Source organism: Triturus cristatus, chromosome 6, assembly GCF_964204655.1.
Source record: "Triturus cristatus chromosome 6, aTriCri1.1, whole genome shotgun sequence".
Taxonomy (NCBI): domain Eukaryota; kingdom Metazoa; phylum Chordata; class Amphibia; order Caudata; family Salamandridae; genus Triturus; species Triturus cristatus.
This window is the reverse complement of record NC_140589.1, coordinates 1,381,543,938-1,381,561,542: the sequence shown is the minus strand read 5'-3', so window position 1 is coordinate 1,381,561,542 and position 17,605 is coordinate 1,381,543,938. Positions and strand designations below refer to the sequence as shown.

General features: G+C 47.6%; 1 protein-coding gene across 3 annotated transcripts in view; it reads left to right on the top strand.

Annotated features, from left to right (window-relative positions):
- CFAP36 (cilia and flagella associated protein 36) overlaps positions 1-17,605 on the top strand; it is a 537,779-nt gene that overhangs the window by 273,585 nt on the left and 246,589 nt on the right. For all 3 annotated transcript variants that reach the window (XM_085612386.1, XM_085612387.1, XM_085612388.1), the window contains exon 7: positions 6,775-6,889. In XM_085612386.1, the coding sequence (XP_085468512.1) occupies positions 6,775-6,889 (115 nt within the window). The remainder of the gene's footprint in view (positions 1-6,774; positions 6,890-17,605) is intronic.

Sequence of the window (17,605 nt, the reverse complement as noted above, 5' to 3'; positions counted from 1 at the left end):
GAGGCTCCTCTACTTCAGTACCTGGCTGCCGGTTGTCTTTGTGCCCCGCCTTATTTCTCGCCTTCTGACCCTCTGTGCGGCTCGATATTTCTCTTCGGTAGGCTTCCGATTTCAGCTGAATGATTATTTACGCATCTTGCTCTGATTTTTTGTCGGACTTATGGGAAAATGGGTTTTTGGCTGTCGGGAGCTCACCCAATTGTCAGCCATCATACTCCAATACTAGCCACGCCCCCTGCTTAAGAAACTTTTGATCTTCAAGTTGCAAGGTCCTCCTCTGAAGTACAATTGCTATTGCATACAAACCTGCTGCAGCATTTTGGTGAACTTGTGCACCAAATATTTAATGTTTCAAATACCGCGGTAGTGCTGTACTTTTTATAACGATTTTGTCTGGCTTTTATTAGTATATACCAGACTGTATTCAAGTGATTCTGTCCTTTGTACACTCTTTGTTTTCCAGTGTTTTTGGAGGTATCCCGCTTATGTTATTCCTGGGCATTGCTATTTTGATCTCCCTACCTTTTTACCATCAGTCATTTGGCAGGCCATGCCAGAGATTACAGAGTGCCTTGACCCGGAGTCCGACCCCCAAAACATTATTAATTAATATTCTGCAATCACTTGTAGTGTGAAACAAGCTCTAATCTGTAGCAAACCTCCGTCCAATCCATGCAAGGGACGGTAGTTTGATTCAAAGTGTACAGGCGTAAGAAAACATCTGAAGCAAGCACTAAAACAGAATCCAAGGGATGTGCATGCTGTTAGATTGGCTTGTACACACTTAAAACAGACTAGGGCAAATAGTAAGAAGTATTTTAGAGAAACTGCCTCGGAGGAATTGACATGGGCCAGTGCCCTAAAGGATAGTAAACGATTCTGGAGGGTAATTAACAATAGCTACTTTAAGGCCCAGAATGAGCCATCCGTGGATGTCCATGTCGCGGAAGAGGCTTGGGCAAACTATTTTTTCTGGTATATGAAACCCAACTGTCAAAAGGAGCAGATTATGCGGCACCCTATTGTATACAAAATGTAGAACCGCAAAATAGTTTGATTCCATACCATCCTCTTCTATCTGTGACCTACACGAAGTGGAAAGAGCTCTGGAGGAGAGTTATAAAGGGAAGGCTCCCGGACCTGACGGTACACCCCTGGACCTATATAAAGAGCAGCTTGATCTATGGGCCCCCCTCCTTACAAACGTGTATAATGCCACTATAGCCCTAGGTCCACCTAGTTCTTGGAAAACTTCAATTATAGTCCCGATTTACTAGCAGGAGAACAAGTCTTTGCCACAAAATTATCGCTCAATATCGTTATTGGACGTCACTGCCAAAGTCATGGGGCGCATCTTACTCAATAGATTAGAAGAATGGGCAGCAGAAAATAATACTCTGGCAGATACATAATATGTTTTAAAAAAAGGTTTGAGTACTGTCCACCAATGGTTAAATTTAAACGCTATCATCGCGAAATATATAATGGTGAAGAAGGGGACACTGTACTTCTTCTTCATGGATCTTTCCGCAGCCTTTGACTGCGTTTCTCACTCAAGGCTGTGGAAAATCATGGAGGAGATGAGGATTGAGTCGGGGATCATTAGTTTCAAAAGGCAACCTTATGCGGACGCAAAGGCCCTGTTCTGTTTTGGCAGGAGGGTGAGTGCTCAGGTAGTTTTAACATTACTAGATGGGTTAGGCAGGGTTGCATCCTAGTCCCGTTTTTATTTTCCCTCTATATAAACTGGGTAGAATCCTTCCTAACCCTATCCACCAGTGATAAAGAAATTATGGGCTCTCGTCCCCTCCCGGTCCTTTTATATGCTGATGACGCTGTATTAACTGCCAGAACCGACCGGGGCTTGCAAGCGCTTATAAATGATTGCATCATTTTCATGGCGGAACTGGACTTGAGAGTAAATAGCTCCAAAACTTATATTATGGTAACTGGGGCTAAATCAAAGACAAAACCCACTTTTTATGCAGAAGGGCAAATGTTGACTGAAAATCCAATGTTTTGCTACTTGTGGATACTTTTTGATAACAAGAACTGGTGGACCCCAATGATAGTCAACGGATGTGCACAATGGAGAAGGCTATAAATGGACTACGCTTATTTATAAGGAAATTAGGTTTGAAAGTGATGAGGGAACTTCTTAATATATACAGGAGCAAGGTAGTGGCTGTGGCCTTATACGGTGCAGGGGTATGGGGAATGGCCTGTACACAAAATAAGTAAAAAGCAGGTTTTTCCTTTGGTTCCTACACGCTCGCCTGTATATACCTCTAGTCACTCGCACACCTCGTCTCTCATACACAGATTCAGAGAAAATTGAAGCAAGGCCCAAGCAGTAAACTCAAAATACGTCAGGAGTAGAAATTAGTACAAAGTTTATTAAAAAGGATTTATAATTCTTCTCCAAGATATCATTTTTTGGTAAAAAAAAAAAGAGGGGGAACTAACACAAAACACTATTCATACACAATGTATCCTTATGTTACTAAGGAAAAGATTAATACATAGCAATAGCACCAATAACATTAAGAATAAGAGAACCAATGTATCGGGTTTCAACCAGCATTTCTTTTCTTACGAATGTGTTTCACTGAATGACAAAGTACACTGCTTTTTGTTTTCTCTCGTATTGTTAATGTTATTGGTGCTATTGCTATGTATTCATCCAAGTAACAAACAAGGCTAACTGACTGACTGGCATTGCCATTTTGGTCCTATTTTTGTTGCTCCATAGTGGATGTTCCACCTCGGGGCCAAATGATGAGGTAATTACCACACGTCCTAATATGTTGTGAGATCATGATACAGTGCTTTGGAGTGTCTTTACTGATGGATACATCTACCTGTGGATTCCTCACCTTTTGAATTACCCCTGCACCAGCATTCCACGGAAATTCTTTTCTTAGCTCTCCCACGTCGACGAGGAAGTCACAATAGCACGGCTCCGCTTGCGGCTCCGTATGACATCACCAGAGCCATAAGAAGTCCTTGTCGGCGTGCTGGTGTCAGTTCCGCCCATTTTTTCCGTGCACTCGAGGCGAACGGGCGGACCGACAACATAATACAAGTATACACGGAAATATACACAAATATATATACACAAATGTATATATATATATATATATACATATATATGCAAACAAAGTCCTGACCTCCCGATTTCACAAAGGGAGTTTGGAAACAGGTACGGACCTCAGTCAATTCTCAATACTGTCATCCAAGAAATGCACCAAGCGGTTTCAAAGTTCAAATCCTGACATTTTATTTCATTTCGTCAGACAAGTGTCCGCCTCAGACGCGTTTCGATCGCCTCCGTGATCTTGATCACCTGACGCGCTGATGCCGGACCTCCCATTAAAAAGACAGTTTCACCCAATCAGAAAGTTTACTCAAAATGGACATAAACAAAATATATATATATATACATACATACATATATATTATCTACTGGCGGTCGCCAGTAGATAGTTACAGTTAGGACCTAGTTTCCATAGGAAAAGCGTTTTTTGTTTTCCCAATAACTTTGGCGCCGGATGACGAATCTTTGCGAAATTTTAAAAACTCGTGGAGTGCTCCGGTCAGCTCCTATCTTGAAAGTTTCGGGGCCGAGAAAAAAGGTGGTCCCAAAACGTGTTTTCTCCATATTAATTTCCATAGGAAACTTTAGACACGGCTACAGCTCGAACTGCTGAACGGAATTACACCAAATTTGGCAAAAAGATAGCCCTTGGTTCAGTAATAGACCTTTTTTATTAAATGGTGTAAATCCATTCAGTAGTTCCTGAGAAATTGAAAAAAAGAGGTCGGAAAATCAATTTCCCATAGGAAACTTTAGACAAGGCTACAGCTCGAACTGCTGAACGGAATTACACCAAATTTGGCACAAAGGTAGCCCTTGGTTCAGAAAGAGACCTTTTTTTTAAATGATGTAAATCCGTTCAAAAAATAAAAGTTTCGATATCTAGAGGCGCAATAGATCCTCGGACCCTCTCGACCACGAGCTTTATTCTAATTGGCTGTCAACACTCCAAACCAGGAAGTGTTGGCAGCCATCTTGTGACTCGGTAGAACCCCTTTCCTGCTCCGGAACCACCTCTATTGCACCTTCCTGCAATAAGGCAAGAACCTCCTGCTGCAAAAGCAGCAAATGGTCCTCTGAACACCATCCCTGGTGAGGAAGGTAAGGAGGTGGAAACTCTTGAAAAGGTAGGGCGTACCCAATTTCCACAAGATTCAAAACACAACGCTCAGAAGGTGACAAAGTAACAACGGAAGGGTAGACCTGTTTCCACGATTTCCTTAGGAAATAAAAATGGTCAGGTTCAAGACTGCAGATAGCATCTGGTACCCTGGTAAGGTCCTTACGGGTTCAGATGGGACATTGTGAGCTAGCTAGGAATAGGCCAACATTTCCTGAAGATATGAATGACTGGGTCAACATGTTCTGAAGTTTATGTTGTCCAGATACACAGTCCGACCTAATTTCTAGGAACCATACAACATGGCGCCACAAACGGTCTAGGTCAGGTACTTATTTAATGGGTCATTGCGCAAGGTCTCCTTATTCACCTTATTTGATTTGATTTGAACGGAATTTATAAAGCGCAACAAATGCCCAATGGAGTCAAGGTGCTATAGTTGCAGAGGTGTGAAACCGCCCACGTGGAGTAAAACCAACGGAGAGGTAAGAGATATCCTATAGCATGAGAAGCTAAATGAGAAGTGAGCTCTAATCCTTGTCAGATGAATTTCAGCGAGTTCCACAGTCTTGCAGCCGCGACCAAGCAGGCTCTGCCTCCCCATTTCTTCTTCTGAAATCTGGGCACTGTCACCAAATTTAGGTGGGCTGAGCGGAGAGTTCTCATGGGGATGTAACTATTAAACATATCCTTGATTCCTCCTGGGCAGGTCTGAAAGAGGGCCTGATGTACTAAGCAGACAGCCTTGAGCATAATCCATTTACTTACAGGAAGCCAATTAAGATCATGTAAACCCTTGTATGCACCCATTTTGGAATGTCCAAGTGGAGCCTGGTCAGCTCGTTCTACACCAACTGTAACTTGGCTTGAGTGCTGTTATTTGTCTCAGATATTGGGCATTACAGTAGTCAATTCTAAATATGACTAGTGCCAAGGCCTCTTGTTTCCGTGTTGAAAGGGGGATAAAGGGAAACTTTTTCTCAACATTTTAATCAGCCAGAAACACTCTTGACACGATGCGGTTGGCCTGAAGATCTAATGAGAGCTTGCAGCCCAGCATCACTCCTAGGTTCTTATCCCTCCCTGTGGGCATAGGTATAGTCCACAGAGTCTCAGGCCACCAATTATTATTCCAAATGGAGGTTTGTGCTCAAAAGAGCAATACCTCCAGCTTGTCTCCATTGAGCTTCAGTTAGTTCTTCTTCTTCCACCCAGCTGGTGCTGTTATGCAGTGATTGAAATTGACTGCAGTATCTACCATGCTTTTAAAAATTGACACAATGAGCTAGGTATCATCGGCGTAAGAAACCACCTGAGCCCAAATGAACAAATAATCTTGCCAAGGGGGGACACGTACAAGTTGAAAAGCATAGGGCTTAAAGATGAACCCCTGGCACATCACACAGCAGAGAAAAAGGGTCTGATAGATAGTGGTTCACTGCAACCCTCTGAGATCTAACTTTGAGGAAAGAGGACAGTTGTTTCAGTGCTTTGCCTGAGATGCCGAGTTCCTGTAGGCGATCAATCACCAGAGATGGGGAAATGTTGTTAAAGGCCATGGACAGATCCAACAGGATCAGCGCCGCTCCTTGTCCTGCATCGGCAAGCTGCCTAACACAGTCCATAACCACAACCAAGGCTGTTTCAGTTACATAATATTTCCGGAATCCACACTGTGACACATCCAACCAGTTCTGCTCTTCCCCATAGGCCATCAAGTGGTTGTTAAGATGTGTTTCCAAGATCTTAACAGGACATAGGAGGAGAAAGATGGGTCAGACGTTTTTTTTGGCCGTTTGGGTCCAGGTTAGGTTTTTGGAGAATAGGCTTCACTACTGCCTCCTTCTACAGCCGAGGGTAGTATCCAGAAGCGATAGTTTTTATTTCATCATACAGAGACGTCTGTGGTGTTAGGAATTAATCCTCCTCAGCTTAATAAGAAATCCCTATTTTAGTCTGATGGTTGTTCAAACTTGAATCATTAAAGGGAATAACCCATTATGGTATTTTCTTTCTTTGAATTCCATTGATTAAATATGGAGCTAGCAGCTGTCATTGCTGTGAATTGCAGGCATGATGTTACAATACTATTGCTACAACAAGGGCTCCCTGTTGGAGGGGGAGAATTTTCCTTCATGGTCGAGACCCACAAAGTATATAAAACAGAGGTATTCTATTTATGGGTTCACATTCCTGCAGTTGATGCAACTTCACGGGCATTTCACACTCCAGCTGCATTACCAGTTCAATACAGAGATTATGAAGATTTTGAAATTCCATTAATATACCAGGAACATCACAAATGGTTCCAAGGCACCCTCCCACATGCACTAAACAATGTAAGATTTGCAATTCATATAACACATGCACAAACAGGAACTAGGGATTGCTTAAGATCTAATTGTATCTGAATTAATACTTTGAATCACTAGCGGCTTATAACTATAAAGAGGCATGTGCATAATTTGACAGTTGAAGTCAGTTAATCAAGAAATTGCTGGATTCTCACTAGAGCAATGCATTCTGGAGAAAATGTTAAAACATTTTTGTTTTTTAGTTATGTGGTGTTCAGTTGGAGCCATCAGAAAATCTACATGAAGAATCGCCAGAAAAATCTATTAAAGACTCGAACCGAGTTTCTTTTGAAGATACGAACAACGCTCAAGTAGCAGGTAATGAATGTGGCATGTATGTCTAAACAACACACCTACAACAACGACAATGTTGCTAGTTAAACTTCTAGTTCTACCAGTGACATTAAGCTCCAGGAACATGGACGCCTTTGTTGTTTGTGAACTGCTAATGTCATGGGGGAACAAAACCTTCCCTCTTGTTTTGGGCTGTTGAAAATATTTACTGATTACAGAAATATAAAATCATCCCTATACATAAATGAATGGGTTTCCCTCCTCTTGTGCTTTCTTTTCTTTTCATATACATCTGTAAGATTGCAGCATTTAAAACTAAATACATTTGTACATTTCCTTTGAAAATGTATAATTTGAAAAAGAAAAATTGTATAACATATAACATAACTCTGTAACATTTCTGTAACATTGGATCTTCCACAGATTTATATTCTGTATTGTATATATGTCAAATATTTAGTTACATGGGATAAGTGTAGCTGCATACAACAAAGCACAGAGCTATTACCACCAGCATCAACAAGCCATTATAGATTCTTTTATTTTCAGGGACAGCAGAGATTGCCTAAAGACCGCTGACAATTCTCTGGGGTAATTGTTTCCCTTTTTTTCAGTAATTTAGCAGAGTATTCTTTTGTTTTCTTATTTCATTTGTTGAGGCATTGTGTTGATTTGTTTCAGAGTGTTTCTCTTTGCTATTAATTAGCACCTTAACACGTTTTTAAAACTTTTTTTTATTGTATACTTTTTCATTTTGTTGTCAAATAACATGGCGGCCCATACAAGCAAAGGTAGAAGGGATGGAATGAATGATAGTGCTATATCATTCATATCCTAAATACTAACTCCTTCATGTGCAAAATAGATGTATCAACAATTTTCAAACAATGTGCGTGTAAGGTTTAAGACAGTGGCAATAGGGCCCTTTTGTTCTGGAAACTTATGTTCAAGCAATACCCCTTTTGCGTACCGTCGGGTGGCTCCATTCGGCTCTGCGTTCTGGCGTCGATAGCATTGGTTGGGACGTCACAGTCACCTATATAGGTGCCACCCTGGTGCGAGGACGTCAGTTCTTTTCTTTCCATTCCAGTTAGGCGCCGATCCAGGAAGAGCTACCCCTCTGTCGCTTTTTGACAGGCCTTTTTTTTACTTTTTGTCAACTTTGGAATTTTTTCCAACTTTGTGTGCGAGGATGTCTTCGAGGAAGACAGGACTTAAACTGTGCGGTGCCTCTCACCACATGATGTTGGTTATCGACCCCCACCTTGTCAGCCTCTGGTGTTTCGAGCACGACCCCGATTCGAAGTCGTGCTCGGACTGTCGTGCTTTGGCTCCGAAGGCCTTGCGGGAGCGAGCTGTGAAGCTCCTAGCAGCCCGGTAGTCTACACTATCCAGCGAGACTCCGCGGCGGTCCAGATTGAAGAACAGGTCACGGTACCATTCCAGCAGCTCCAAGTCCTCTTCATCCCACTCTTGGTCTTCAGGACACTCTGGAAAGAGGCACAATAAGAAGAAGAAATCCACGCGGACTTCATCTTCGCCTCAACTGTTGTCCATCGACGAACGAGGTAAGGAGCATATCTTCGCCTCAACTGTTGTCCATCGACGAACGAGGTAAGGAGCACCGACGCTCTAGTCATGGTTTTGCGGAGCCGGAGCCAGGGTTGACTTCGCGCTTCCCTCACTTACCGGGAGCCGGAGTGACCCCCGGTCAAATTAAAGACTTTTACTAGCCCATGCGCCACGTTTTTGGGCGGGCCGACACCTCTGATGAGTCCTCGGGCCCCGCGGGATCGGAAGGGGCCCCATTGGTTACAACGCCGTCAGCTCCTACCACTGCAAAGGTGGGGCCTCAGCGATCTGATCCCGGATCCGGAACAGCACCGGTCGAGCCATCGTGACCTCCCCCGCCATCTGACCCAAAGTCGGTGCCTTCAGTGCTGTCGGTGCCAGCCCCATCCTTATACCCGACGTCACGGATTCTGACGTTGATTGAACCCAGGGGTTCTGCGTTGTCGCCTGAACACTTTGAAGATGTTTTAGGCTCAGGAGAGACTGGGAGGGGTCTATGGACCCTTTGGAACACCAGGAAGTTTCTGCAGAGCAGATGGACTGGTATGGGGAATTTGGGGAAGCCAGTGGAGTGGATACTTTACCAGATAGTGGTATGCACTCTCCACCAACAGTGGCTACAGAGGAGGGGGCATCTTATGCCATGGTAGTCAAGAGGGCAGCCATTGTCCTCGGACTAGAGTTGCCCTCCATGCAGGTCAGGACTAATCTCCTGCACTAAGTACTTCAGCCTGGGGCTTCCACCTCTGAACCCCTTTTGCCCTTCAATGAGGCACTTACTGATGTCCTTCTAGGCCCATGGTCCAAGCCTAGCACAGGGGCTCCTGTGAATAGGACAATTGCATGCCACCATCGCCCGGCTCAGGGCGACCCAAAGTTTCTCAGCCAACACCCCAAACCTGAAGCTTTGTGGTGAAGGCTTCTACATCCCAGGGCGCGTTCCCTTCTGTCCCTCCGGATAGGGAATCCAAGAGGCTGGATTCACTTCAGAAGAAGATGTTTTCTTTCTCCAGCCTGGCATTGCGGTCGGTGAATACCTCATGCTTATTGGGCCGTTTCTCCCATTCTCTTTGGGAGACGGTTGCGCAAGTGCTGCCACAAGTTCTGGAGGAGGCCGGAGATGCCGCAAAATTCACCATAAGGTGTGGCCTTGACACAACTGATTTGCTGTGCATAGCGATTTCTTCGACAGTGACCTTGAGGCGCCACGCCTGGCTTAGGACAACTGGCTTCTCTGGCGATGTCCAGGCAAATTTGATGGACATGCCATTTGATGGATCCCGTCTTTTTGGGGAGAAGGCAGACTCGGCCCTAGTGAGGTTCAATGACTCTCGAGCTACAGCCAGATCCTTGGGCCTCTCTTCTACACCTTGTGGCCAGTCTAGCTTTCGCCCCTTTCGTGGCAACGGAAGGGGTTTCCGCCGTGTCAACCATTTCCCAACCACCATCCTGCACAGACTTCCCAAGTTGTGTGGGCATGTGGGTGCTGTTCATTCCGACCAAGGAATGGAAGCCAGAAGTCGTCGGCCAGCCTGCCCTCGGCAGACGCAGCCTCCAAGCACTCCTAGTTTGACTCTGCAAGACCACACCACTCTAGTTGGTGGGTCAATACATCATCATCTCCCCCACTGGAGGCCCATAATATCGGACAAGTGGGTCTTGAGGGATCACCGAGGAGGGCTATTCTCTGCCTTTCTTTTCTTTTCCACCTCCCATTCTGCAAACTCAAGAACGACTGGTGGAGGATCATTTAAAATTGCTCCAAGAGGCAGTTACAGCTCTCTTGGCCAAGGGAGCTATAGAGAGGGTCCCGGATTCAGAAGTTGGCAGGGGTTGTTATTCCTACTACTTTCTGATTCCGAAAAAGAACAAAGGGTTGCGGCCTATTTTAGATCTTCGGACCGTCAATCTCTTCTTCAAGAAGAAGAAGTACAAGATGCTCACTCTTGCTCGGGTCTTGTCTGCCCTAGACCAAGAAGACTGGATGGTAGCGTTGGACCTGCAGGATGCGTATTTTCACATCCCCATCCTGCCTTGCCAAAGACGTTACCTGGTGTTCAAGGTAGGCTGAAAGCACTTTTAGTCTACTGTGCTCCCCTTCGGCCTTACCAGTGCCCCTTTGGTGTTCACCAAGGTTATGGCGGTGGATGCAGGTCATCTGCGCAGGTTATGGGTGTCAGTCTTCCCCTACCTCGATGACTGGCTGTTGAAGGCATCCTCGCCACAGGCTACTGTTGCCCACCTTCAGACTACGGCGAACCTCCTACATTTCGTGGGGTTCTCTATAACGTGTGGAAGTCACACCTGGCTCCTTCTCAGACGCTCTCTTTCATCGGGGCTGTTCTGAACACAGTGCAGTTTCGGGCCTATTCTCCCAAGCAGCGAGTCCAGGATATTCAGGTTATGGTTCTGAGGCTATTGGGCCTCATGGTCTCCTGCATCCTGTTGGTAAAGCATGCCAGGTGGCGTATGTGGGCTCTGCAGTGGGACCTGAAGTGGGCACAGCATCGGAGAAATCGCACTTACTTGGTCCAGATCTCTGAAGTAACTGCAAGAGATCTGCAGTGGTGGTTGACGAACCCCTCTTCCTTCCCCAACCAGATCTCACAGTCATGATAGATAAATCACTAATCGGATGGGGTGGCCATTTGGGAGAGGTGGAGATCAGGGGACACTGGTCTCCAGCAGAGTCGGGGCTCTACATCAATTTGTTGGAGCTTCGAGCGATTCGGTTGGCATTGAAGGCATTTCTTCCCTCTGTCAAGGGGAAGTTAGTGCAGGTGTTCATGGACAACACCACCCTGCATGTAGTACTGCAACAAGCAGGCCGGGTGGGGTCTGCGTCTCTGGATAGGGCTGGAACAGTAGGGCATAACCCTGGTGGTTCAACACCTGTCAGGTTCTCTGAAGGCCAGGGCGGACGAACTCAGCCGCCGATGCCTAGTGGATCACAAATGGCGTCTCCAGTCGGAGGTGGCGCAAAGTCTCTGTCAGCACTGGGGTGATCCTTGGTTAGATCTGTTCGCCTCCGAAAAGAACACGCAGTGTCAGCAATACTGCGCGCTGGAGTTTCCAATGCGGCTAGCGCTCAGGTGAGCTGAGGCTACTGTACTCCTTTCCACCCATACCACTCCTGCCCAGAGTTCTGAAGATCAGGAGCGACCGGGCCCAAGTCATTCTTGTGGCTCCGGACTGGGCGAGTAGAGTCTGGTATCCAGAGCTTCTTAAGATGAGCATCGATCCTCCAATCAGGCTGCCTCTTTGTGAGGATCTTATGTCACAGCAGCAGGGGAGGGTCCTCCACCCAAACCTGTCAAATCTGCGCCTCCATGCATGGAGATTGTGCGGTGGCAGTTGATGGCTTTTGACCTTCCTCCTGAAGTATGCAATGTTATTTTGACGACCAGGTGGCCCTCCACTAAGACGGTATACGCCGGCCATTGGCATAAGTTTCTATTACACTGTACAGAAAGGTCTACTGACCTTCTTTCTGCTTCTCTGTCAACTGTTTTTCTATCCATTCTAACCCTTGCCCAACAGTGCTCTGCTTTGATTACTCTCGAGGGTCATCTCTCTGCTCTATCTGCTTTTTTGAGGCTGCCAGACCAACCCTCTCTCTTTAGGTCTCCAATTGTAAATAGGTTTTTGAAGGGGCTGGCTCACTTGTTTCCGCCTTTGTACTTCCACAGTGAGACCTTAATTTAGTCTTCACTTACCTTATGTGTGCTCCCTTTGAGCCATTACACAACTGTCCCCTTTGACTGCTTACCATCAAGACAGCCTTTCTAGTGGCGATAACATCTACCCGGAGGGTGAGTGAGTTGCAGACGCAATCTTGTATGCCTCCCTACACAATGTCTTTTCCAGACAAGGTGGTGCTTCGCACCCGTGCGTCATTCTTGCCGAAGGTGGTGACCCCATTCCATCTGGGTCAGTCTATCATGCTGCCCACCTTCTTTGCTCCCCGAATCCCTCTAAGGAGGAGGAGCATCACTGGACCCAATAATAGCATTGTTGTTCTACCTTGACCACGCAAAAGAGTTCCAGGTGGACGACCACCTCTTTGTGGGGTACATGGGAGCTACGAAGGGTTAGGCAGTGCAGAAAAGGACCATCTCTCGCTGGGTTGTTCTCTGCATTAGGATCTGTATGCCCAGGCTAAGAAGCAGCCCCCTGAGGAATTAAGGGCCCATTCCACCTGGGGAAAGGCTGTGACTACGGCCTTGGTTTGGGGTGTACCAGTCCTGGACATCTGTCAGGCAGCAACATGGGCATCTTTGCACACTTTTGCCAAGCACTACTGCCTGGACAGTCAGGTCTGCAGGGACAGGCATTTTGCTCATTCGGTCCTGCAGGACTTCCTAGTGTAAGGTTCGCAACCAACCACCGGGATGGTATGGCTTGGGTATCTAATTCAAAGGTAAGGAATCTGCAGCTGGAAGTCTCTTATCAGATGAACAAGTTACTCACTTTCAGTAAGGCATTATCTGGTAGAGACTCTATCTAGCTGCAGATTTCTTACAGGCTCACCCATGCCTCCCCGCGTTGCAGACTGATTTTGTTAGGATTAGGGTTGCTCCCCTTTTCAGGGCCTTAGTTTTGCACATGTTTATGTCAGTTACTTCGTGGCTCTGTGCTTCTGTCTTGGAAAAAAGTACTGACGTCAGCGCGCCTGTATAGGTGATCGCGAAGTTACAACTGACGCTAATGACATAACGTGGAATGGAGCCACCCGACGGCGTGCGCAAGTGGTATGGCTCAAACAAACGTTTCCAGATCCAGCCTGACACCTGGGAAATTCAAAGGTAAGGAATTTGCAGCTAGATATTCTGATAGATACATCTGCCAGTGGATTCCTCACCTTGTGAATATCCCCTGCGCCAGCAACATTCGGAAACTGTTGTAGCTCTCCACGCTGACGAGGACGACGTCACAGAGGCACGGCTCCGCTCGCGGCTCCGCTGACGTCACTGGATCCATAAGAAGACCTCGTCGGCGTGATGACGTCAGTTCCCTTTTTTCCGCGCCGTCAACGCTAACGGTTTTCTGGGACTCTCCGTATCTTTGGCTAGTTACTTTGTTTTTCTGCTGGTGTCTCTCTTTCTTCTTGCTTCCTGTTAGAAAATGTCGACTAAGAAGTTCGGATTCAAGCCGTGCAGGGAGTGCGGTAAGCACATGTCCATCACGGATCCGCAGGAGGACTGTGTCTGGTGCCTGTTGTCGGATCACGACGTCGAGGGATGCTCTTGCGGCCGCAAGATGAGTACGAAGGCTCTGAAGGAAAGAGAGGCCAAGTTGTTCATTGCCAGAATGAAAAAGGAGAAGAGAGGTCGAAGATGATCTAGATCGAGGTCAAGGTCGAGGTCGGCGTCAAAGTTGACGTCGAGGCATGCTTCGAAGTCCAAGAAGCACAAAAAGAAGAAGAGGCATGGTTCTCGACATCGTTCGGATAGAGAAGCGGCTCCGAGATCGACCTCTCCTTCTCAACGTCGTAAGGACTTTGTGTCTCCTTCTCCTGTCTCTGTTCCTGCCTCTCCTGTTGGCCTGACCTCGCCTGCGGCTTCACCGGAGCATTCTCCGGCTCAGGCTCCATCTCCGATGCCGGCTCATTCTCCGGTTCCAGTTGAGGAAGATCCGGCTCCGGACGAGACTTCAACTGCGCTGGTTCCACCGTCAGCGCCGATCGGCCCAAGTCCGGTTATGCCTCAGCCTGAGCCATATCCTCCCTTTCCAGGCCCGGGTCAAGATCCAATGCATTATTTAAATGCGATGTATGGGGTCTTCACTAGAGCAATGTACCCCTCTGGAGCGCCTTCGGGTCCCATGGGTCCAATGGCTTTCAACTTGGGAGTTCCTCAAGCCTACGCTCAGGCTCCTTTTCTGCCTTTTTTCCCGGCGACGCCGTCTTGGCATTTCCCGGCGCCGAGTCCATCAACGCCGCTTCCATCTTCACCGGCTCTGGCTCAACTTCGTTCGACTCCGGCTGCTCCTCTGGATCCGGGTTCGACGACGGCTCCGGCGCCGTCGGAGTCGGTTACGGCACCACCGACGCCTGTTGTGAGGATTAGATCCAGGAGAGAAGCTCAAAGAGTCCTGGAAGAACAAAGGTACCAGGTTGAGGAGATGGAAGAGGGTGAGCTCATGGAGTCCGATGATTTGTTTGAGGTGTTGAAAGAAGCTAGTGGCTTGGATTTGTCACCAGAGTGGGAGATTACTCCTCCAGCTGATACTCTTTCTAAAGATGTGGCTGCCTACCACTCGGTTATTAAAAAAGCAGCGGAGCTTTTGGATCTGCAGCTACCATCTGCTGAGTTCAAGCCGAACATCCTCACAGAGGTTTTACATTCTCCCTCCTCTGTGTCAGAACCCTTACTTCCATTTAATGACGCCATCATTGAACCGGTCATGGAGGTATGGCGTAAGCCCTTTTCAGCTCCTGCGGTCTCTAAAACTGTAGCTAGAAGATACAGAGCGGCTCCAGGGGACCCAGACTTTCTGACTTCCCATCCTTCTCCGGAGAGACTGGTGGTTCAGGCTGCTTGTTCTAAAAAGATCTTCAGGTGCCTTTCCTCAGGTCCCTAGCAACAGGGATGCTAAAAAACTTGACCAATCAGCCAAGAAAGTCTTCTCCTCTGCCAGTATGGCTTTAAAATCAACAAATGCCACCTGTCTTTTGGGCCGATATAGCCATACTCTTATGGATTCAGCAAAACAACTGGCCCCTAAGTTGTCAGAGGAGGACAGACAGAACTTTAATGAGGTGCTATCTGACACTCAGGCGGTTGCACGTCAGGTTGTCCAGAGTGGCCTGGATACTGCGGACTCTGTCGCTAGAATTATGGGCTCTTCTGGTGCCACAAGGAGGAGTACGTGCCTGAAGTCATCTGAGTTCTCCCCTGATGTGCAGGCAACTCTTCTGGACTTGCCTTTTGACGGCTCTGGGCTTTTTGATAAAAAAGCTGATGCTGCATTGGAGAGATTTAAAGAAAGCAAAGCCACGGCCAAATTTCTGGGTCTGCAGACACAACCTAGGGGTTCTTTTAGGAGGTACAGAGGTTTTGGAAGATCGTCCTTTCGGACCTATAGACAGCCCCAGCAGCAACAACAGCAACAGAACACCCTGTATAAGAGCTACAGGGGCAGAATCAGAGGTCATGCTCGAGGTCGGCAGTTCTCCTCCTCCTCTTCCTCTTCCTCCGTCCCTCCCACCACTACAAAGCAGCCCTAGATCCACCATTCTGGATCATGTTGGTCCTGTGGGGGGCTGGCTTACCCATTTTCTACAAGATTGGGAATCTGTTACTACAGACCTCTGGGTTCTAGATGTTGTAGAAAATGGGTACGCCTTTCCCTTTCGGGAATTTCCTCCAAATTACCCTCCTTGCCAAGGTGCTTGCTCGGAGGACCATCTTCTTCTCCTGCAGGAGGAGGTCCTGACGTTACTAAAAAAAAAGGTGCGATAGAGGTGGTTCCAGAGCAGGAGAGGGGTCGGGGATGCTACTCCCGGTATTTCCTGATTCCGAAGAAGGATGGCAGGCTGCGTCCAATCCTGGACCTCCGGATCTTGAATCTTTTTCTGAAGCAAGAGAAGTTCAAGATGCTCACCCTTGCGCAGGTTCTTCAAGCTCTGCAACAGGAGGACTGGATGGTGTCCATCGACTTGCAGGATGCGTATTTCCACATCCCCATCCTGAAGTCGCACAGGAAGTGTATCTGTTTTACGGTAGGGTCGCAACATTATCAGTTTGCGGTCCTTCCGTTTGGTCTTACTACTGCACCTCGAGTCTTCACCAAGGTGATGGCAGTGGTGGCAGCCCATCTCAGAAGGTCGGGGATTCCAGTTTTCCCCTATCTGGACGACTGGCTGATCAAAGCAGAGTCGCCAGAGAAGGTGCTTCATCACCTGCAGGTTACAACTCAGCTGTTGTACAAATTGGGTTACTACTCGCTACTGTGTGTCGAGCATTCCCACCTCCGCAAAGGATTCTCGACATACAGGAAATGATTCCCTTGTTTTACAATGGAGCGGTCGTTCCAGTCCTGAAGGTCCTTCGTTTGCTCGGTCTGTTTGCCTCCTGCATTCTGTTGGTCAACCATGCACGCTGGCACATGAGGGCCCTCCAGTGGTGCCTCCGCAGGCAGTGGTATCAGCACCAGGGAGATCTCTGGGAGTCTGTGAGGATCTCCAGAGAAGCTGCAGCGGATCTGTCTTGGTGGAGTGTGGAGGGCAATCTGTCTCAAGGAAAGCCTTTCCATCTTCCTCCATCGGTGGCCACGGTGATAACGGATGCATCCACTTTAGGGTGGGGTGCTCATCTGGGGGATCTGGAGATCAAGGGTCTTTGGTCTCCAGAGATAAGATTGCTTCACATCAACCTTTTGGAATTGCGGGCGATACGTTTGGCGCTCAACGCCTTCCTCCCTTCCCTTCGCGGTCAGTCGGTTCAGGTCTTGACGGACAACACTACCGCGATGTGGTATGTCAACAAGCAGGGAGGAGTGGGATCGCATTGGCTCTGCATCTCTGGTCCTGGGCTCAGGATCATCAGATTTGTCTGATGGCAAATCATCTGGCCGGAGTTCTAAACGTGCGTGCGGACTGTCTCAGTCGGCAGTTCTCCGCCGACCACGAGTGGAGGCTCCATCCGGAGGTGGTTCGTCACGTCTTTCGGACGTGGGGAACTCCTCGGGTGGACCTGTTTGCCACTTACGAGAACGCTCACGGCCCGTCATTCTGCAGTCTCCAGTGTCCGATGCAGGGAGCGTTGGGGAACGCGTTTCAGTTGAGATGGAACTCACATCTCCTTTACGCATTTCCTCCCATACCCTTGATTCCTCGGGTTCTGAGGAAGATTTGACAAGTCCGGGCCCAAGTCATATTGATAGCCCCGGATTGGCCAAGAAGGGTGTGGTATAGAGATCTTCTCCACCCCTCCTCGTGCTCTCCGCTCCGTCTCCCTCTGAGGACAGACCTCCTCTCGCAGTCGGAGGGGCAGGTTCTACACCCCAACCTCCAGAGCCTATACCTTCATGCCTGGAGATTGAACGGGGCAACCTGAATTATTTTTCTCTCCCGCCTGACGTAGTGGATGTAATCTTGTCTGCAAGACGGCATTCTACCAAATCTATCTATTCCTATAGGTAGTCTAAATTTGTTCTTTGGTGCGG